Source organism: Hyperoodon ampullatus (genome assembly GCF_949752795.1).
Source record: "Hyperoodon ampullatus genome assembly, chromosome: 3".
NCBI classification, from domain to species: Eukaryota; Metazoa; Chordata; class Mammalia; order Artiodactyla; family Ziphiidae; genus Hyperoodon; species Hyperoodon ampullatus.
In genome coordinates this window covers 165,701,457-165,723,038 of record NC_136916.1, presented here as the reverse complement: position 1 = coordinate 165,723,038, position 21,582 = coordinate 165,701,457, and the positions used below count along the sequence as shown (strand labels likewise).

The following is a 21,582-nucleotide window of genomic DNA, read 5'->3' as shown; positions in this document are numbered from 1 at the left end:
GTGATCTCAGAGGAGCACTGCTCAGAAGGCGGATGCACTGGTATCTGGGTTCATTCTTCCCATTTTTGCCATCAATTCCATCAGTCTACAGGCACGTTACAGCAGACTGGGTGAAATGTAACTTTGAGGGACTACCGTGTATTTTGTTTGTTTTTGTTTCATTGTGTTTTTTTGGTGTTTCCTTTTGTCGGCTTAGTCGGCAGGATTCAGGGAATACTGTGTTGAATATGTGGGTTCAATTTTAGGTGAGATTGGCTCTGTGAAGTACTTTTTTTAATAAAAAGCAGAAACACCTTTTTTAAACAAATTCTTTGTCTTATCTAGAGAGAAACAGTCAAACTTCCCTGGCGGTCCAGTGGTTAGGACTTGGCACTTTCACTGCCAAGGGTCCGGGGTCGATCCCTGGTCGGGGAACTAGGGTCCTGCAAGCCGTGAGGTGTGGCAAAAAAAAAAAAAAAAGAAGCAGTAAGACATAAATACTAAGTGGGGGAGGGAAGGAGGGAACACTTAGGCTGCTCAGCATTTTCTCTCTATCGTAAGTCAAGCCAAAGCCCAGATTTCTAGAGTGTAAGTTTTGTCCTTACCTCTCCCTTCCACACCCGACGTGCCCCTATCACACACATACACATTCTCTGAAGCAGTAATCATTTGTGGGGACAGGAGGCTGGTGGCAGTAGGTCAGCTCGCGCCTGGCCTCGCAGGATGGGCTGAATGCCTGTCACCAAGCACCTTGGTGGTCAGAGCTTGCAGCAGCAGGGTTTTGGGGGTCAGCTGCCACACTGACCTGAGGCACAGGCAGGTCTGAGGGCTCCAGCTCAGTGAAAAATATACCAAAAGCCTTCCTAGAAGAATCTTGAAAGGGAAGAGAAAACCACAGGTGCCAGCACGGTGGCAGTTGCTCTGGTTTTTCCTTCTCTGTTTTCCGGTATTCTTTGTTTGGTTTTGCTCATATAATACTTGCTGTAACTTTTTTTTCCTTTTGAAAGATGAAATGTGCCTTTCATGGTAAGAGAAGGAACACAGTTGCTGTCATGAAGTCACCTGATCCACCTGCTTGCTGGGCTGGCCTGCAAAGCTGTCTCCATATGGTTTTGCCCTTACGCAGCCCCAGTGGGAACAGACCTTACCCCATCCGCACTGTCACCTTTTGTCCATTTTACCTTCAGAGTCTACCTGGGTCTGTTCATCATATTGCCTGATGATCTTCATCTCTCTTGGTTTTTCCGAAAACAAGTGTGCCCCAGACACAAGCTGAAAACCTTTCTTGGCTTAGCATTTATAGTTCCGGAATGAATACATAGCATCTGCAAAAGGAAATCAGCTCTGGCCTGAACTCACCTCCTTTAAAAGCATGCTTCCCTAACCAAGCTCTTGCCCTCAGCACTTGGCCTACTTTATTCCACAGTATATTTACTTAGTGTTTTTATGTGCTGGTCTTTTACTCATGTACGCTATGTGGCTGGGAAGTAAGGAGCTCAATTTTTTTTTCCAAGCACATCCAAAAAAAGAAGCGTCCTTCAAAGTAGACTCAAGGCAAAATACTTGTTCCAGGGATGAAGACATTCCCAAAAATTGTTCTGGAAACTTCTGTGGAGGTTGTCTTTAGAACCAGTTTCCCATTTTCCCACCAGAAGACCAGCTCATTGCTTCATGGTTAGACTAAAATCTAAACTCACATGAATCATTCCCACCCTCCCCACCCGTGGGCTCTCAGAGTGCAGGGATGTTCCACCCTTTTAGGGTCTGTAGCCTTCTCAGCTGGTTGGTATCTCCTTCAGGATTTCTCTCCCAGTAGCATAGCATTATATGTAAATCTTGTTGGGTAGAAAACGTAATCCTTTTATTTCCATGATACTTTCATTTGTAGTCTTAATCTTGAATCTACATTTCCATATATTTCCATATTTAGTTGTGTCTAAAATGAATTACTTCTTAACAGCCTCACGATATTTTTTGTTCTCAGTAATGAATGGATGGGACCAGTCTCTTTGTATGCAACTGAGTAGACACTATGCAGTGAAAATGGAATCAATGACAATTACATTATTATAGCCTCCTCATTGTATCCACCTTCTCCGCAACCCCTAAAAGGTGCAGGACATCCCAGGAGCCAGCTTTGAGACAGACATTAGGTAAAGTTCCCCTGTAGGATAAAGGAAAACAAGTGCTTTGTTGGTGCTTTGTTTTTATTTTTCAATCAGTGTATTTCATAGTGTAAGTTGTTTCTGAATAAACATGTTTCAGAGAACTACACACACACAAAATACCAAGCAACAGATGTGCTTTTATCTTTTTTTTTATAATGTATTTGGGGGTGAGGATTAGACCAGAAAGCATAAAAGGCGAAGCATTAAAACTGAGGCCCAGACAGAGCTCAGTGACCAGTAATCCTGTTGCGAGAATCAGCAACCCTGATTCACTTTGGAAAAATAGCGGAGGAGATGGTTGGGCAGCATTCAGCGTCAGTCCTGGTGAAGAATGCACTCCAGTCTCCCAAGAGTGTTGTGGAGTCTTTAGTTTGGTGTGTACAGACAAAAGCAGGAATAAGGACTTCAAGGTCTTTGATGGGAAATGTGCTTCCCCTGTTCTGGTTCCTCTTTGTATCTGAAACTCAGGTCTTTAAGGGAGAAAGAGACGGGTTTCCCAGGACCCACTCCCCAGTGGAAGCAGGATGGTGTCAGCCAGTGATTGTTGTGTGGGTATGTGTGTGTCAGGGAGGGAGCCTGTTTGCTTCCTTCACGCCTTTTATTAAGATGCCCCAAATAGGATTTAAGTAACTGGGTTTTAGTAGTAAATTCTTATGACTTTCCATCTGGAAACAGGGTGGCCAAAGAGTACTAACATATTTCCTTTCTTGGAGCTGAAAGCGTGCAGAAGTCCCTGCTTTGCTGGCCCACTCCTGGTCAGCTGCCCAGCTCTGGGGCACCGTAGATGGACGGAGCCCTCCAGACTAGCTAGAAGAAAACCATAGACGGTTACACGAGCCTGCGGTGATTCTGCTTGCCCTCCACTGACCTGTCCCTCCCCCTGCAGCCCAGCCCTGGCCCCATCCGCGTGTCTGCTGTCTGCCTGCCCCATGCTGTGATCCGAGTGTCTGAACCACACTCGGTAGCCCTTCCCAATCCCACTCCGCCTCCCCACTGCCTTACTTCCTGTCGGTTGGCTTCGTCTGCTCAGTTTTCTCACTTGAGGTTGTGGGCCGGGTGCTGGTTCTCCTGCTCTCCATCCTCCCCCCAGAAGAGGGCAAGTGCTCCTCCACACCCGGGCCTGGCAGGCTGGCCTCCCTCAGTTGCTGTGGACACAGGGCACAGTGGAAGGGAGAGTGCTCTGGCCTTGGTGGATAGATAGGCCTCTCCCCAGAGAATACCCTAAACGTTCATTTGGAGATCCACTGTACCCGAGTGAGAGAATTCTGCGATGTGCCCTTGAACTCAACCCCCGGGGTGCAGACGCAAAGAGTCACGGTGGGGGACCGCGTGTCCCTCGGAAGGCCCTTGGCCACCACATGCGTCCAGCCATCCATCACTACTTACTGCAGGCTCTGTTCCGGCCTCCCAGCGAATCCCTCTCTGGGGCTGGTGTAACCAATGGGCTGTAGCAGGTGAATTATTTTATGTTTCATTTGTTCCCCTCACCCCTACCCACACCCTCTGACTGCAGACGGGTACTTAGAACACCCTCTGACTTGTCTTGAAGTAAAAGAAAGGGAAATGCTGGGCATCGCTCCCAGATGTAGAGCATGACCGTGGCCCAGCTGTGGAGTTAGCCTGATGGTGGAGATGAGGGTCCAGAGTGGCAGTGGTCTCCTCTTCCAGGTTCTTGAGGAGCAGCTCTCTGGTAAGGAAGTTGATTTCAGCATGGGAAAAACCTTTTTCAACTCAACTGAATGATCGTTTAGGGCAGGGGTCCCCAACCCCCGGGCCACGGACCAGTGCCTACTAGGAACCGGGCTGCACAGCAGGAGGTGAGCGGCAGGAGAGCGAGCGAGCAAAGCTTCATGTGCTGCTCCCCATCGCCCCCATCGCCCCCCATAACCCCCATCACCCCCATCGCCCCCCATAACCCCCATCGCCCCCCATCGCCCCCCATCACCCCCATCGCCCCCCATCACCCCCCATCGCCCCCATAACCCCCATCGCCCCCCATCACCCCCATAACCCCCATCACCCCCATAACCCCCATAACCCCCATCGCCCCCCATCACCCCCATAACCCCCATCACCCCCATCACCCCCATAACCCCCATCGCCCCCCATCGCCCCCCATCACCCCCATAACCCCCATCACCCCCATAACCCCCATAACCCCCATCGCCCCCCATCACCCCCATAACCCCCATCACCCCCATAACCCCCATCACCCCCATAACCCCCATCGCCCCCCATCACCCCCATAACCCCCATCACCCCCATCACCCCCATAACCCCCATCGCCCCCCATCGCCCCCCATCACCCCCATCGCCCCCCATCACCCCCATCACCCCCATAACCCCCATCGCCCCCCATCACCCCCATCACCCCCATAACCCCCATCGCCCCCCATCGCCCCCCATCACCCCCATCGCCCCCCATCACCCCCATCACCCCCATAACCCCCATCGCCCCCCATCACCCCCATAACCCCCATCACCCCCATCACCCCCATAACCCCCATCGCCCCCCATCGCCCCCCATCACCCCCATCGCCCCCCATCACCCCCCATCGCCCCCATAACCCCCATCGCCCCCCATCGCCCCCCATCGCCCCCCATCACCCCCATCACCCCCATAACCCCCATCACCCCCATCGCCCCCCATAACCCCCATCGCCCCCCATCGCCCCCCATCACCCCCCATCACCCCCATCGCCCCCCATCACCCCCCATCGCCCCCCATCACCCCCATCGCCCCCCATCACCCCCATCGCCCCCCATCGCCCCCCATCGCCCCCCATCACCCCCATCGCCCCCCATCACCCCCCATCACCCCCATCGCCCCCCATCGCCCCCCATCGCCCCCCATCACCCCCATCGCCCCCCATCACCCCCCATCACCCCCATCGCCCCCCATCGCCCCCCATCACCCCCCATCGCCCCCATAACCCCCATCGCCCCCCATCACCCCCATAACCCCCATCGCCCCCCATCACCCCCATAACCCCCATCGCCCCCCATCACCCCCCATAACCCCCATCGCCCCCCATCGCCCCCCATAACCCCCATCGCCCCCCATCGCCCCCCATAACCCCCATCACCCCCATAACCCCCATCACCCCCATCGCCCCCCATAACCCCCATCGCCCCCCATCGCCCCCCATCACCCCCATCGCCCCCCATCACCCCCCATCGCCCCCATAACCCCCATCGCCCCCCATCACCCCCATCACCCCCATCGCCCCCCATCACCCCCCATAACCCCCATCGCCCCCCATCACCCCCATAACCCCCATCACCCCCATCGCCCCCCATAACCCCCATCGCCCCCCATCGCCCCCCATCACCCCCATCGCCCCCCATCACCCCCCATCGCCCCCATAACCCCCATCGCCCCCCATCACCCCCATAACCCCCATCACCCCCATCACCCCCATAACCCCCATCACCCCCATCGCCCCCCATAACCCCCATCGCCCCCCATCGCCCCCCATAACCCCCATCGCCCCCCATCGCCCCCCATAACCCCCATCGCCCCCCATCACCCCCCATCGCCCCCATAACCCCCATCGCCCCCCATCACCCCCATAACCCCCATCGCCCCCCATCACCCCCATAACCCCCATCGCCCCCCATCGCCCCCATCGCCTCTCATCGCCCCCATCGCCTCTCATCGCCCCCCATCGGCCCCATCACCCCCCATCACCCCCATCACTCCCCATCGCCCCCCATCGCTCCCCATCGCTCGCATTACCTCCTGAACCATCCCCCCACCCCCCAGTCCGTGGAAAACTTGTCTTCCACGAAACCCGTCCCTGGTGCCAAAAAGGTTGGGGACCACTGGTTTATAGCACAGGAACACATAGATGGTAACACGTTGCATGGGATGGTGTGTGCGATTCAATATGGTAGACTTGATGTGGAAAGCACGGGGCAAGGTTTATTTATTTTATTTTATTTTATTTTATTTATTTATTTATTTTGCGGTACTCAGGCCTCTCACTGCCATGGCCTCTCCCGCCGGGGAGCACAGGCTCCAGATGCACAGGCTCAGCGGCCATGGCTCACGGGCCCAGCCGCTCCACGGCATATGGGATCTTCCCGGACCGGGGCACGAACCCGTGTCCCCTGCATCGGCAGGCGGACTCTCAACCACTGTGCCACCAGGGAAGCCCCTATTTATTTTTTTTGGCCACGCCTCACTGCTTGTGGGATCTTAGCTCCCCGACCAGGGATTGAACCCCGGCCCTCGGCAGTGAAAGCACGGAGTCCTAACCACTGAACCACCAGGGAATTCCTGAGGGGTAAGGTTTAGTTCTGACGTGTCCTATCTGATGACAGTCGCCTGTCAGATCTGGGAAAATCAATGGTTCCCTGTTCCTTTTGAAATTCTTTTGAGTCAGCATAATACATACATTCTCAGAGAAAGTGAGCCTTGTGTTTAGAGTTACTTCCTCCAGTTCTTCATCCCTGAACATTAGGGAGGAAGACAGTTGAAAGCTGGGCAAGCAGTCGCTTTGTGCCTTGGAACACTGATGTCAGCCTTCTGTGTGATATTTACTTCCACTAACACACCTGCCCGTGTCACTCTGAGATGGAATCTTTGCTTCTGGAAAAGGGGCTTTGCACATCTACCCAGTTTAAGACAGAGCTAATTGGAGATGCCGTGCAAATGGAAATATTCAATTGTCAGCAACAACAAGTATTGCATGCCTGGTGGGGACCAGGCCACCATGAGAACGGCTGGAGCTATGGAAGAGTTTGTGCAGGAGTTGCCAGAAATCCTGTGACATTTCCTAGAGGTGGAAGTGGTTTCTAGGCTGGGGACTGGGCAGGAGCTGATTTTCCAGTAGGTGGGAAGAAGTGATAGCTGGGGAAGACAAGCTCGCAGCATGGGGAGGGGGGAAACCGGCTAAGATAGATGCCCTGGAGTTCCCCTACCACCTCCCGCCTGTTATGCATCCAGCCCTCTGGTGCTCTTGTTGTCCCACTGGACCTTTAGCTCCTGTCTCAGGGATCCCCAGCCTGGTTCTGCCTCTGGCTTCTGGACTTGGTGCATCCTTCCTCCGAGACATCAGTGTGGCCAGGCCTTCCGGTTCTCAGGGCTCTTTTGGGAGCCCCCCATTCCCATTCCTGCCCCTGGAAGCCTTCCATGCTCAGGGCTGGCTTCCTGGTCCCAGCTGGGTGGTGGGCTTTTGCTCTATCACTGGTTGAAGAAGCCAGGAGCAAACACGAGGTTTTCAAAGCAAAGAATTCCAGAGTCTAAAAGGCTTCAGCATGCATCACCTTCATTCCTCCCTCCCAGCATCAGAAGCCCCTCTACAAAGTCCCCAGATGTCTCCTCTGCTCATGGTTGGCATGTACAGCATCCCCAGAGAAGCAAAAGTCAGAGCATGCAGTAAGCAGAGATGTACAACCGAATGAGGTGCAAAGGGGAAGGCACTTCCGAGGAATATGTAGTTTCTCATTCACCTACAAGAAGTTTAAAAAGAGGTTTTTTTAGAAACTCCCCTCAGACAAGCAGCTGTAGAGCAGTTTAACAAGCCAAACAAAACCAAACCAAAACTCCTTGCCTCTTAAGTAATGATTACATCTCACGGGACAGAAGTCATAACCCGTTCTGGGTTTCCTGTCACCTTTGCCCACATGCTCCACTTCTAGAATGTTGGACCCTTTGTACTGTCCATCTTGGTCCATGTGGTTCCTTTCTGTTCGCTCCCAGGCAGCTGCTAGAAAGATTTCCATCAACTGGTCAAAGATACTAAAGAGGCAGGCATTCGGGCTTCCCTGGTGGCACAGTGGTTGAGAGTCCGCCTGCCAATGCAGGGGACACGGTTTCGAGCCCTGGTCTGGGAGGATCCCACATGCCGCGGAGCAACTGGGCCCGTGAGCCACAATTACTGAGCCTGCGTGTCTGGAGCCTGTGCTCCGCAACAAGAGAGGCCGCGATAGTGAGAGGCCCGCGCACCGCGATGAAGAGTGGCCCCCACTTGCCTCAACTAGAGAAAGCCCTTGCACAGAAACGAAGACCCAACACAGCCATAAATAAATAAATAAATTAATTAATTAAAAAAAAAAAGAGGCAGACATTCATCGTGGGGAAAATTCAGAGCGCCGATATGAGGTGTTGGTGTGACAGTGTCTTGGCTGAGAGGAGAGGGGTGAACCTGAAGTGAGCCAAGAGAGGGTGGTGCCATTGCTTTCATTGGAAGCACAGACTTGGAAAAGTAGGGAATGAAACGCAGACCTCTGAAGAAGCAAAGGAGACTTTAGAATTACGCGACTCAGAACACAACAAAGTTAAAGCGTTTCGTGTTCTCCAGAGAAAAACAGAAGCCTGAGGAGTGTCGAGGAGCTTGCTTTTACTTCTCAAGCAGGGAGAGCAGCAGCCGTAAAAGTGAGTGACTCGCAGAGAGTTCGAGGCCCCGGAGGGCGCGAGGCTCAGCCTCCCTAACGTCACATTAGAAACAGGGCGTCTGAGACTTACAGAGGTGACAGCCCGTGTCACCTGACTCCCAGCCCAGGGTGCACCCTGAGCTTAGCACTTACCTTCCAGATGCTTCCCCTCCAATCCCTCTGCATGAAATAGAATCAGGGTAATAAATGGGCAATTTACAGGCGTTAGAAGGATGTCCCTGGTTGGGAAGCTGGCTTGTAGAACTGTGGTCCTAATTTGCAGAGTTGACCATGATGCTGCCCCTCAGAGCCAGTAAATCCCTCATTTAGAGCTCACCAGCCACTGGGTTTAAGCTGAGGAAGAAGATGTGTGAATGGGAGCCTAATAATCCTAAAATGCACGTAGAATTTATTCATCCTGTAGTTCGCCCCGACCTGATGTAGATTCTCTTTTGTGACAACAAACAACTGTTCAACTTGTTTAATTGTTAGTTTTAATTCAAGTCGTTTCTTCAGTGTAGCAAGAGTTTGGATGTTTTTTTGTTTTGTTTTGTTTTTTGACTTAATCTTTTGGAGAAGCAGGACTGCTCCTGGTGTTCTCTAGCTCCAACTCTCATCCTAAAGATAGTTTTTAAAAGTCACAACTTGGAGTCAATTTTTGTGTGAGGCTGTGATTCCCTAAACCCCATCCATCGTGAAGATCATCCACCGGCCTCATCGGTGTCACTTTCCCTGGTCTGGCTGTGAGAGCCTCTCAGATATGTAGCCGTGGTGAATACCATCTTAATCACCTCCAGCCAGAAGGGAGGTGGAAAAAATATTCCTGGTAAATGACCTCAGTAGATCTGACAGCACCACCGCCCGCCCCCGGCCCGCCCCAGCCCGTTCTGTTGCCTTTGAGATCAGAGGCGGCTGGTGCAGATGTCTTGATCGATTGCAACAGCAGCCAAAGCGTGTGACTCCTACTTCAGTGGTTTCAAAGCCACAAATGTAGATATCCCATCTCTATTAACCGACACTTAGGGATTTTGCAAAAAGGGGAGAAAAAGAGACATCAACAACAGAGTGAATTTTATGTCTATTTGTTTACTTTTGATGTATTCTATTTGAGATACTTTGGCTCGAAGAACTGTTTTTCCTGAGCGTAGCACGTGTACATGTAAGCTTAATACAGAGTTTCTCAACCTCAGCACTATTCACATTCTGAATCCAATAATTCTTTGTTGTGGGGCTGTCAGTACACTGTAGAATGTTGGATAGCATCCCTGGGTTAGGTGTTGCCACCAGGTGCCAGTAGCATCCTCCCCATCCCCCCCAGCCATGACAATGAAAACCACCTCCAGACGTTGCTGTACAAGGGGCAGACAACATTCCATATGAGGGAAGGGGTGCAAAATCATCCCTGATTGAGAACCACTGACTCATGGAGTATATGGAATGTACGTAATGAAACCATGCGTATCTACTCAGAATGCCCCAGGAAGTGTACACCTTATTGAGATTTTTATTTCTTTTCTTGCTTGTGTATTTGCTTTCATCTATTTCTTGTTCCCTTAGCCCTAAAAGTAATCCAAGTATTTTTTCCCTCCATTTTCAGGGATTAAGTAAATACTTTCAGATGTCACTCTCATGCAGTTACAGGAAAATGGATAAAGATATTTCAAAGCAAAGAGATCTAGGAAAGGTATAGATGAGAAAGGATTTCTAGGGAGAACTTGCCATCCTCAATGGGCTTCTTTGGATGGCATTCAAATACTCTACTAAAGGGCTTCCCTGGTGGCACAGTGGTTGAGAGTCCGCCTGCCGATGCAGGGGACACAGGTTCGTGCCCCAGTCCGGGAAGATCCCACGTGCCGTGGAGCGGCTGGTCCTATGAGCTGTGGCTGCTGAGCCTGCGCATCCGGAGCCTGTGCTCCGCAACGGGAGAGGCCACAACAGTGAGAGGCCTGCGTACCGCAAAAAAAAAATAAAATAAACCCTACTAAAGGAGGCTCTTTCCCTTTCCTGCACATCAGAACCTCCTGATAAATTTTTACAAAGCTCAGTGTCATCTGGGATGGGGCCTGACATTTGGCTTTCTGGAGTTTCCTGGGGATTCCACTGCACATCCAGAGGCTTATGCCCTGGGAGCATCAGGCAATTGAATTGGATGAGGTGTGCATTCAAATGTTCAACATCTATTTTTCTAGCACCCCCTGTGCTCCAGGCACTGTTCTAGGTGCTGGGGATACAGCAGTGAAAAGGCAGAGAGGGAGGAGCCCTTGTAGCAGGGCTCACTTTCTTGTGAAGAATGTCAGAGAGAATATGAGCACCTTGGTGTGTGCATCTGATTGAATGTATACTGTGTCCATATGTCCAGTAATTTTTTGGTCGAGTGTTTGTCATCCATTGTTTGGCTTTTTTTTTAATGCTTCTTGAATCTCTTTTATTCAGTTACCTAAAGACCTTTTAGCATCCTGTAAAACATTTCAGATATGAAAGGGAGCAGGGAGAAATAGAGAAACAGTGATTTCTAAGAGAGTTATGATTGTTGGTTGTTCTCAGGCTTTATATATGGGAAAAGTTTCATTATCACTGTTTTGTTAGGTTGGTCAACTCAGAGATGCTCAGGATGGTACTCACATTTTTGCAGCCTTTCTATAGCAGTGAGGATTGAACCAGGGGTTTCTGGCCATCTTTTGTATTCTTAGTTTGTTAAAACAGATGGTCTCTGCAATCACTTCCCTATGACCCCAGATCCTAGAGGAAGGGACATGGATATAAACAGAAGCCACACCAAGAACCCATAACATACCCGTGCCAGGCTGAATGTATTGCTCTGAAGTGGACCCAGCAGATGCCCAGAATGACAGCCCACCACACTCCAGGGACACTAGGATAGTCTACCAGCCTTGCTAAGAGTGTTAACTGCCTCCAAAGGCCTTGGAGCAGGTGCCCCATTTGGTAGATACTCCTTGGAGTCCATAGTTCCGGCAGCCGTGAGCTGGAAAGGGAGGAAAAAGTCAGGGGACATTAGGGGACATTGTGGGTGGAGCCAGGAACTCTGTGGAATGAGATTTAAAACCAGTTCAGCCCCTCCCATGTCTTTAGCCACCCATCACCCTTTTAAAAGGAATGAACTCAGACCCAGCAAAATGAAAGTCACATGTTGATCAACAGCAGCCCCAGGACTCAAACCCAAGAATACTCATGCCTTGCCTTGTGCTCTTCCCATGATACTCACAAAGAAGAAGCCTCCCCCCAGTGCCCAGAAGAAACTGTCTCCACATTTTGGTAAAATAAAGCACAATCTTTTTTTTTTTTTTTTTAAATCCAAACAGCTGAACCGTTGGTTCTGGAAACTTTGTTACCTGTTATTTCACTTTAGGATAACATAATTGTGTATATACCTTCAGGAGAAGGAGGATTTGAAAACATCTTTAAGATGTGTGACCGTTTTTCAGTCTCATAGTACAGAGAAGAGGCAATGTGATAAGACAACTGTATTAAAGATGAAAATTGAAATGGGCCGCTGGGAGCCAGGCCAGAGGAGAAGTAACATTTGTTACTGAAGCATGAGAAAGGAGGAATTTTTTTAAATATGGGATTTGAGATTCGCTGGGTTTTAAGGATGGTCATTAAGCATCCATGATGGCACTCTTGATGTTTTACTGAATTAACCAAGTGGTAAATGATATGGCCTCTGCTATTAGGACGCTGAACTTGGTACTGCTGTGAAACACGCCCCCACCCCCTCCAAAAATAAAGAGGGTTGTGCTGCTCTGTTCTCCTGTCCCCCTCTGCCTCACCCACATTCCCCAGAGATACAACATAAAGGGTACTTCTGCCAGGTGGATCTTCATTCCTAAAAAGAGTTCTTGGCCAAAATATCTTCTTCCTCTTTTCTTATGCTGGTAAGCTGGATTGAACCATCTTGGGGGTAGAATTCCTTTTTTTTAAGCCCAGGGAAAAATTTGACGCAGCCAACATGCTGCCCTTCCTCCCCGGATCTAGTCCTGGACCTTTCATCTGTCAGAATCAGCATGCCTCCGAAGCAAAGCATCCCTGGCTCCAAAACAGCTGCCCAGTCCCCTAAAACAGCTCCAGCCAAAAAGCTCCAAAACAAGCATCCTTGGTCAAAAGCATCCCACCAGGAAGATGTGCTTCCATCAGAAAGCCCCTTGGCTACCTAAGGACACAGACCACTGCCAAGTGTCTCCTGAGCACAGGGATTGAGAGTCTTTTAGGGACACCCGAAGTGTGCTCATGAAAACTAACACGTCACCAAGGTGGCAGCTGGGGGTGGGCCCCAGAGAGAGGTTGAGAAGTAAGAGCTGTGCATGGCAGAGGAGGGAGAGATTGGGGCCATGCCGGGTCCTCATAGGGAGGGGGGCCGGGAGAGGAGGAGGGGATTGCTGTGCTAAGGCGGTGTCTTCAGGGGCTCAGGATTTGTAGGGAGAAAGCAGTGTGCTGGGTGCAGGTGTCCGGTTACAAACTCTTTGTGTCTGCCTTATGAGAGTCTGCAGTTTAAAGGAGAGGGAATGTCGGTACGAACACTGTGGTGTGTTTTTATGCATGAAAAAGTCACCACAAAAAAACTTCGGCTTATGTATACTAATATGACAGTGTGCCTAGATCTGTCATTAAGTGAAAAATAGGGGGACAAAGTTATCTTCAGAAGAGTATTTTCCACATGAACCAATTTTTAAAGAATAGATATGTGTGCATGTGTAAGTGTATGTGTGCTGATATTTCAGTGAATATACATTAACACCTGTATTTGTATAGACAGTTTCTGGACATATGTACAAGAAAATGTGAATCTGGGAGTGGGTCTACGGGGAAGGCATTTATTTCTCAAATTATATCCACCTAGTGTATATTTTTTGTTCACAGTGGGCATGCATTACTTTCTTGATTTTTTTTTAAGGAAAAAAATCTTAGACATTTTAATAATATTGTAGCATCTCTTTAGAGAGGAGGGATGGGTGGTTTTCGGCTCTGAAGACTGAAACACGCACAGGATGCCTGGGTGTGACAAGCATAAAGGTGTGTCAGATGCATAGTAGAGGATCCTTTGACATAGAAACATGGCTGATTGAGGCTTCTTTCAGGCTCTCTGGTGTTTCTTCAACATACCTGGAGCCAAAGCTGGCCCTTCTAGTATTGATCTGTACAGTTCTGGGAGACCTGTGCTTAAGCAGCTTACTGGATCAAGAAAGAGGTCTGGTTGATTACTTCCATTTTCATTTATCTGTATCTGAGTATGGAACCCAGATAATGTTATATGTGATACACTAACAAATGAGACAAAAAGATGCCACTCAGGAGACAATTCTATGCAATGTTGGGGTAGGCAGAGATTTCTTAGTTGGGACACAAAAAACATTGAGCTATAAAAGAAATCGAGAAATTGGATTTTACAAAAATTTCAAACTTCTATTTATTAAAAGACACTATTAAGAAGCTGAACAACTTGGGGGTGTAGCAAAAAAAAAAAAAGAAGCTGAACAGACAGGCCGTGGACTCAGAAAAATATATCTTGCAAAGGACTTCTATCTAGAATGTTTAAAGAAACCTTACAATTCAATAGTAAGAAATTTAACAACCCAATGAAAAAACAGGCACAAACTTGAACAGGCTTTCCACAAAAGAAGATCTACACATGGCCATTATGCACATGAAAAGATGTTCAACATCGTTTGTCAGTAGGGAAATACAAGTTAAAACCACGAGGAAATACCACGACACATCTAGAAAGGCTCAAGTTTTAAAAGATTGATGAAAAGTGCTGACAAAAATGTGGAGTAACTGGAACTCATACGTGGTACAGCCTCTTTGGAAAAGAGAATCAATCCTCTGTCAAGTTAAACATACACTTCCCAGCGGTTACCCAAGGGAATGAAAAGCTGTTCTTGGAAGGCTGGTAGACAAGTTCACAGCAGCTTTTTTTGTAAGTTCCCAAACTGGAATCAACCCAAATGTCCCTCTACAGGTAGATGGATAAACAGATTGTAGTGTATCCATACAATGGGGTACTACTTGACAATAACAGTAATAGGAATGAACTGCTGACACCACAGCCTGGATGAATAACAGAAAGCAAATCAGTAGTTGCCCAGAGCAAGGGTAGGGATGACAGCAAAGGGGCACAAGGAAACTTTGGGGTGATGGAAACCTGTATCTTCACTCTGCTCTTTACCTTGATTATGGTGGTGGTAGCACCGGTATAAAATTTGTCAGACTCATCAAACAATACGCCAAGGATGACACTCACTGCATCCCCCAGGGAAGGGCTGGCACTGTCGTGCCAGGGTGTACACAGCTGCACAAACTCATGATCACGTTTTCTCATACCATTTACAGTTCTCATGTTTGCCAGTTCACCTACCAAGATACCCTGAGGGAGGAGTCCCATGCCTTGCCCTCCATTCCTTCTGCTCATAGGGCTTCATGAGCAGGAACTGACCCATTCAGAATGGAGAGTGGGGCTTAGGAATTGATTATGAAAGAAATAATGAGAAGACTGGGTGTTACATTTGCCCCAAATGCCTGGAGACCAGCAGGAGTGCCAAGATAGCAACTGACTTTGTGGAGGCCTCAGGCATGGCAAATCTGGTTGGAAGGAAGGATTGGAGGGCTTGCCCTAAAGCATCCTATTTTTACTTAGATTATATGTTTATTTGGCTTGGCAGGGTGGGGTGGGGGTAGGGGTCATGGGTGGATGTTACGAGGGTCTGAAGCATTCCCCATGTTGCCCTTGGGGCTGCCCCGCTTAGGTTCTGTGAAGTCCATGTGATGTTAATACTCTTCCCCTTTAAAGTTCTCTTTCTCTCCCTTTTTCTTTCTTTCATTGCGTCTTTCTATCTGTGGCCATTTACACCTTCCTCCGGAGGTCGGATGTGTTTTTGAAGAGTACGGAACTACTTTCTTCAGTTTTCTGGCAAAATAAGTAGGAAAAGACTCCAGACTTCTTAACTATATTTCCTCTTGTTCTGCCTGCATCAGACCTCCTGGCCACTCAGGAAAACTCCAGTGAGAGTGGCCTGGGGAGGTGGGGACTGTCCAGCCAGGCCAAACCTGGGTTGCCTGCAGCACTTGCATTCTCGAAGATGGCAAAGAACCTTTGCTTGGAGAGGGGAAACAGGCATGTTTTCTCATTCCTGAGAAAGAAAAGGCCCTTTCCAAAAAGAGGGACTAGGAGAGGAAGGCCTCAGCCCCCCCAACCATGGCACCTCCCAGGAGCTGCTTGCTGCCCATGGCTTGTGGGGTACCAGCAGTACCCTGACACTGCGAGCCCTTTGTCCTGGTGGGGACATGAGAGGGCAGGGGCAGCGGCAACCCTGGGAGCACTGAGTGGAACTTTAAGGTTTTTGGTTCATCATTCAACTAATATATATATTTTAACATCAGTGGGAATCGATGACTGTTTTAGGAGTTTCACCCCAGGAGTTGTCAAATAAGTTAATCTACCTGTTTCTCATACAATATACTTCTTAAAATAAATTTTCACTCCATCATGAAGTGTAAGTAACGGACCTCCTGCAGGCAAAGTAGAAAAAGACCTGAAGAGTCAAGTTCCTTCACCTTTGTTTGTTTTTTGGTTTTTTTTCTGTTTTGAGACACTGTCTTCTGAAACCAGAGTCAACCGTATTATTAATCACTGGTAGGGCTTTATACTGTATCACATTACTCCCCTGGGATTAAACTGCACATATAAAGTTATGAAACATGTACTTTTTTAAATGATAAAAAAGTTATTTTCTAACATAAAACCCCGGATAAAGTGCCATGGAGCCATTAGCAGTAAATTGAATTTTTTGGTTTGTAATTTATACGAAAACTGACAAGTGCGACCCCGCCACCCCGCACCCCGTCATTAGTCATCGGTTTAGTGGACGAGGAGGTAGTAATCTTCAAGGGCAGACATTTGGATGTAGACTTCCTTTATTTGGACCGGGTTCAAGCGGCAGCTCCTGTCACTCGGCCTCGCTGCACTATTAGCGAATTTTACCCCAGGGCAGCTGGGACGCTGTGCTGGGGCAGATGTTCTTTTCAGCCTATTCAGTGACCATTCTTGGGGGTTGTTTACTGTTGCCATGGTGACTTTCATTTCCATAGCAGCAGAGCTGCTGTTTCTCAGAGGAAAATGAATTTAGTTATAAAAGGATAATATTTTTCTGTCTGTATATAACCTGCCATCTGTCAACCGGTGGATCAGAAAGGATTCAGAAACCTATTAAGACCGATAGCAATGAAGTGATGAGTTTTTTGGTCCCATATTAAAAGCAATAATAGATGTGGAAACAAATGTTGTCCCCTCAACATCAGAACTTTAATTTTTTTCTTTATATTGATGTGTGTGTGTGTTTAATGCCTTCACCGCCTCCACCACTGCTGTGACAACCTCATAAAATACAGTTTACATTCTGCTGACAAATGGAAATGACCGAATATCTTGTTTGTGTCTCACTAGATGCAGGTGTATTTAGTGCTTTCTTTTCTTGGTGCTGTGAGCTTCCCTGGTTCATTAAAGATTCCGGTGGCTGAACTTTCTATTGTCACCCCACTCTCCTCTCCTCCACCCCTGGGGACAAAGCTGTGCTGGTGAAAAGATCAGCAACTTATCAGGAACATACAGTGCAAATTATGAAATTAGCAAAATGCAAAAAAACCCGTGCTTTACCTGAAAAACTTGCTAACATGCCCCTTAAATCTCATTCTAGAATAACATTCTTCCTTGCAAATCCAAATGGGAAGAAAAGTCACCTTTGGGATAGCTCCTCTAGTTCCTGGAATTTTTTTTCTCTGTTGCATTCATAAACTGTAACGTACAGGGGGAAAAACACCCACACACACCGGCCCCGTTGTAAATAATGTTGTTTATTGGTTGATTTTTCCAGATCCTGACATTGATGCTGCCAGTGCCATGATGCTTTTGAATACTCCCCCTGAGATACAAGCAGGTTGTGAGTAGATATTTCTATAGCCTACAGCACCATAGTTTGTGAACTTAACCTTCTCCTTTATATACCAGGCCATAGGAAGAACTAATGCTCAAGCCAACCTTCCCTTATAGAATCACTTTAAACTACCTCAGTGCATGATTACATACATGTGCGCATAGAGATGCAGCTACGCATATGTATGAATGAATGCATAGGTGTGTATCCAAGATGAGAAAGTTCTAATATAATTTCAGGGCTTAAGACTTGGGGGCAGGGAAGTGGACCCTGTAATGAGTCCCAGAGGAGAGACCCTTTGTCCTGCAGGAATTGTTCCTGTGAGTTTGTAGTTTCTGCTAGAAGAAGCTACCGGGGGCCAACCTGACAGTCATGGAACTCAGCAGTGTCCGTTTTTAGACATTCCTCTCCCCTTGGGGACCTCATTAATAACAGGCTACCATTTTAGAGAGAGGAGAGGAAAATCTGGCGAGGTGGGGATGCAGGACTTTGGAACAGCCTTAAAATGGAAACACTGTGGTGCCCCCCACCCTGCGTCTTCCCCGCCAGCTTTCCAGGGCGCCACAGACAGAAGGGCAGGGCTGGTTTCTGTCTTCATCTTCTGCTGGCCCTTGAGCAATGTCAAGCTTGAGACAACTCTTTTCCTAACTTGAACTTCTCTCCGCCATCGGATGTTTCTCTCCACCTCTGGAGCTACAACATTGTTAGAAAGGTCTCCTTCCCAAGTGATGACAAATGACCCAGACGCAGACATCTGTCCCCTCCTCCTCCCAACTTGAGGCTAGTTTCTCTGGCACATTCCACCCCCCACCAGAAGCCTGTTGAGCAGATAGCCACCACGGGCCGCTTAGCTCGCTGGCAGGACAATTGCATCGCCGCCTCCTGTGCATGAAACTCACGGCGTGGAGACGGCGGCGTGAAGCGGCACGCGACGCCCACCAGGGCTGGCGCCCACCTGCCTCATTCTGAGCGCTGCATGGCCTCCTAAGCAAAGGGAATCCCCCGCTTCTGGAGCTGATAGGGTTTCCCACAGGAGAACATCTGTTCCCAGACCCTACCCAGGTGTCTTTTGATGTGGCGTTCCAGACCATCCCTCCTAGCCTTCTACTCGTCACAGCCTTCCAACAGCTTTAGGAAACTTGGCTCCATCCTTCCTTACCTGGTCCTTTTTTTAAAGGATCCAAGAGATGCAGCCAGGCATTCTCGGGAGAGACTCATGCCTGTGCCGCGGGCTGCCATTACCTGATCCTGAAGGCACAGAATTCTCATTCTCTCTTTGCTAAACTCAGCTTGCCGACAGTTGAAATAACGGCTGCCCACACCTCCAAGAAGGAAACACCACTGTAAGCAGATGTGTACTGGTGCAGTCCTCCAACTAGCGGTTAACCTGTAGTGTGGGTTTTAAATGATGTTTGAAGTTACAACCAAAACCTCCGTTCTCAGATGACTCTTGCAGGAAGAGGATAGACCAGACTGTAATTCAGTTACGGTCCTAAATGGTTTCTGAAATCAAGTTGCGTAATTCATCATGAGACAAGCGTACTGATTGTATCAGAGCTGTGTAAGGTTCAGGCACCTTCCTTTGCACCCAGCCGCTGCCCGCAGTGATCATTGGTTTAAAGAAATAACTTGATGAACTGGAATAATGGAGTTAAGCAGGAAAAGGCAAAGGGATTGGTCATTAACAGCAGCTTTATAAAAATCCATTATCACTAGATTCTTGACCACAGATAGAAGAGGAAAAAGGTTGATCCTGCTTAGCTGAGAAGTTAATTGTTTCAATGTTCTCATGGCTAAATGAACTTCTTCTCTCCCTTACTGTAACACAAACTGTAATAATTATTTTTTTCAAGGTATCCATAGTCTTAGTTACATTAAAATGCTGAATTTGAGTTTTCACAGCGCGTTCGCGTCTTGAAGCTGTAGGGTCATGCAGGGCTTTCCTACCTCGCTCTCACCACTGTGAGAAACCCGGCTATAGCCTTCGTGAAGGCCCCCGCCAAGAGGGGGTTCCAGGGTCCTGGAAGGAAGGAACCAGGAAGCCCATGAATGTCGTGGAAGGAGGCACATTGGCAGGAGCAGCAGAGAAGTAAATTTAAGGACTGGGCAGAGGGTAGAACATCACCTTTATAGTCACCTTCCTGTCTGACCCCAAGCCTTGCAAATCCCCTTGAGGCCAAGCTAGGGCATACTCAGTGGGCCGGATGTAAAGCCCCCCAAAATTGGACCAGTACCGTCGGAAGGAAGTGAGTGTCCATTGAGCGTCCGCTCCAGGCACTTGGGGGAGCCAGGGGGTCCCTCCTCAGCCTTCTGAGAAACGCAGTCAGAGGTTTGTGTCCCCGACGCCAGGCCTGTCTTTTCACTTAGCTCTTCTTTGCTTCACTCTCCCTTCCCCTCCCTGCCTGATGTTTCTTGTCCTGGGAAGTGATGCAGTACCTCGCCTCCTGAAGGGAGACGCATTCCATACATACGGTGGTGAAGCCACCGTGCCCTACGCTGCTGGCTTTGCGCAAAGCCTGGAAAAAGTGAGAGGTGACCCCTCGACCAAAAGGTTCAAAGGCAGCAGACACCCAGGCAGTGATGGAGTGTGGGCAGCCTGCCCAGGGGTGTTTGTGTGCACGTGTCCCGGTGAGGATGTGTACGTGCATCACCCAGGTTCGGGGGTCCTGCCACTGCCCACGCGTGGGGAGCATGGGTTCCTGTCTGCACGGAGCCTGCCTGTGTTCTCCCCCGTGTTGCTCCGTGGCTGCGCTCTGTTTATAGAGCTTCCTCGTGTGCTGCTATTTATAGCCCCTTGTTTTCACCTCCCAGGCTGTGTGATGCCCCTCTCTGAATGGGGGCCACCGGCCACCAACCTAGTCTGTCTGCCACTGGCACTCCCAGCAGTCGGAGGCTGTCCTGGGTGGTTTGAAAGCCTTTCCTTTGTCATCGCCCTTCGTAGCCAGTCCACTTCAGGTCACCAGGTGGCAGCCACTTAGGTCTTTTCCACTCACCCTCCCTGCTCAGCATCTGCACAGCTAGCTCCGTGCAGACTGGCCTCAGTCCGGGTCTGAGCTGAGTAGGTCATACAAAGGAAACTTCTCCAGAAGTTGACAAGAACCCCAGTCAGCCAAGACGCTTATCTTGGGGGGACCCGATCCTGCCCCAGGGGTGCTCCCTGCACTGTGTGTTGCTTGAGCTGGACTCCCTGTGGGTCCCCTCAGCCCCTCCCTGTACTCTGATGCTTCTCTTTGGGTGAGGCAGCAGTGCACATCTAATCAAAACCTCAGGCCACAGCATTTTGTCTCCTCTGGTAGCACCAGCGGTACTGTTATCTTTCTCAGACTTTCCCAGATTGCAGTATGGGGAACATTCTACAAGGTGTGCCATCGTGTCTCAGGTGCTCTGGAAAACACTACTTCCAGAAAAATCCAAGCAGGACACTGCTTCCTCCTTATCTCTTGAACTTTGGATTATACTTCTAGTCTAGTCCATCCACCTACCCACCCCCCAATAAAAAGTGGCTGTGTAGACTAATTCCAGCTTCTAGAGTCTACTTAAACACCTGCTTTGCAGTTCCCCTTTGACAAGCCCTGTGAGTTATCTTTAACCCCAGTGGAAGAATTGTTATTAAGTCAGGAGAAGTCAGATCACCATTACGCATCTTCAAAGGCTTGCACGATCCCTGGTTGGAATGTTCCAGAGAGGAACTCTAGGTAATAAACAAAACAACAAAATGGGACGGAGTGGGGAGGCGGAGTTCTGCATCCCCCTCCCCAGAACGAGGCTGTGTATGGATGCACCAGCCACTGGCGAAGCAGGGCAACCAGGAAGCAGGCTCCCCTCTCTCAGCCCCCTCCCCAGCATCTTTCCAAGGAAGCAGGTGGAAAGGCCAATTTTAGGAAAGGGAAGGCTTATCGGAATCACCTGCTGCTCAGCTTATGGCCTCTGGTAGCTTAGCCAGGGCTTGTCTCCAAAGGCAGCAGCAGGAGCGCAGGGGTTACTTTCACAAGCTGTGAAAATCAAGGAAACTGAGCATCAGGAGGGAAGCTGGGGAAGCCAGGATGCGGCGGAGCTGAGGGGGGGCGGAGCTGCAGGAAGGTTTCTCTTGTGCCTTCAACTTTTTTTTTTTA

At 49.3% G+C, this 21,582-nt stretch overlaps 1 protein-coding gene and 1 pseudogene across 2 annotated transcripts in view; one reads left to right on the top strand and one right to left on the bottom strand.

Moving 5' to 3' along the window:
* LOC307050847 (large ribosomal subunit protein uL6-like) overlaps positions 1 to 3,523 on the bottom strand; it is a 34,649-nt pseudogene extending 31,126 nt beyond the window's left edge. The window contains exons 1-2 of the transcript in view: positions 3,398 to 3,523; positions 3,150 to 3,292 (exon numbers count right to left, since the gene is read on the bottom strand). The product of the transcript in view is annotated as a large ribosomal subunit protein uL6-like (transcript). The remainder of the gene's footprint in view (positions 1 to 3,149; positions 3,293 to 3,397) is intronic.
* FOXN3 (forkhead box N3) overlaps positions 1 to 21,582 on the top strand; it is a 238,618-nt gene that overhangs the window by 193,526 nt on the left and 23,510 nt on the right. Inside the window, exon 5 of the mRNA XM_079701401.1 lies at positions 17,411 to 17,476. Within this exon, the coding sequence (XP_079557527.1) occupies positions 17,411 to 17,476 (66 nt within the window). The remainder of the gene's footprint in view (positions 1 to 17,410; positions 17,477 to 21,582) is intronic.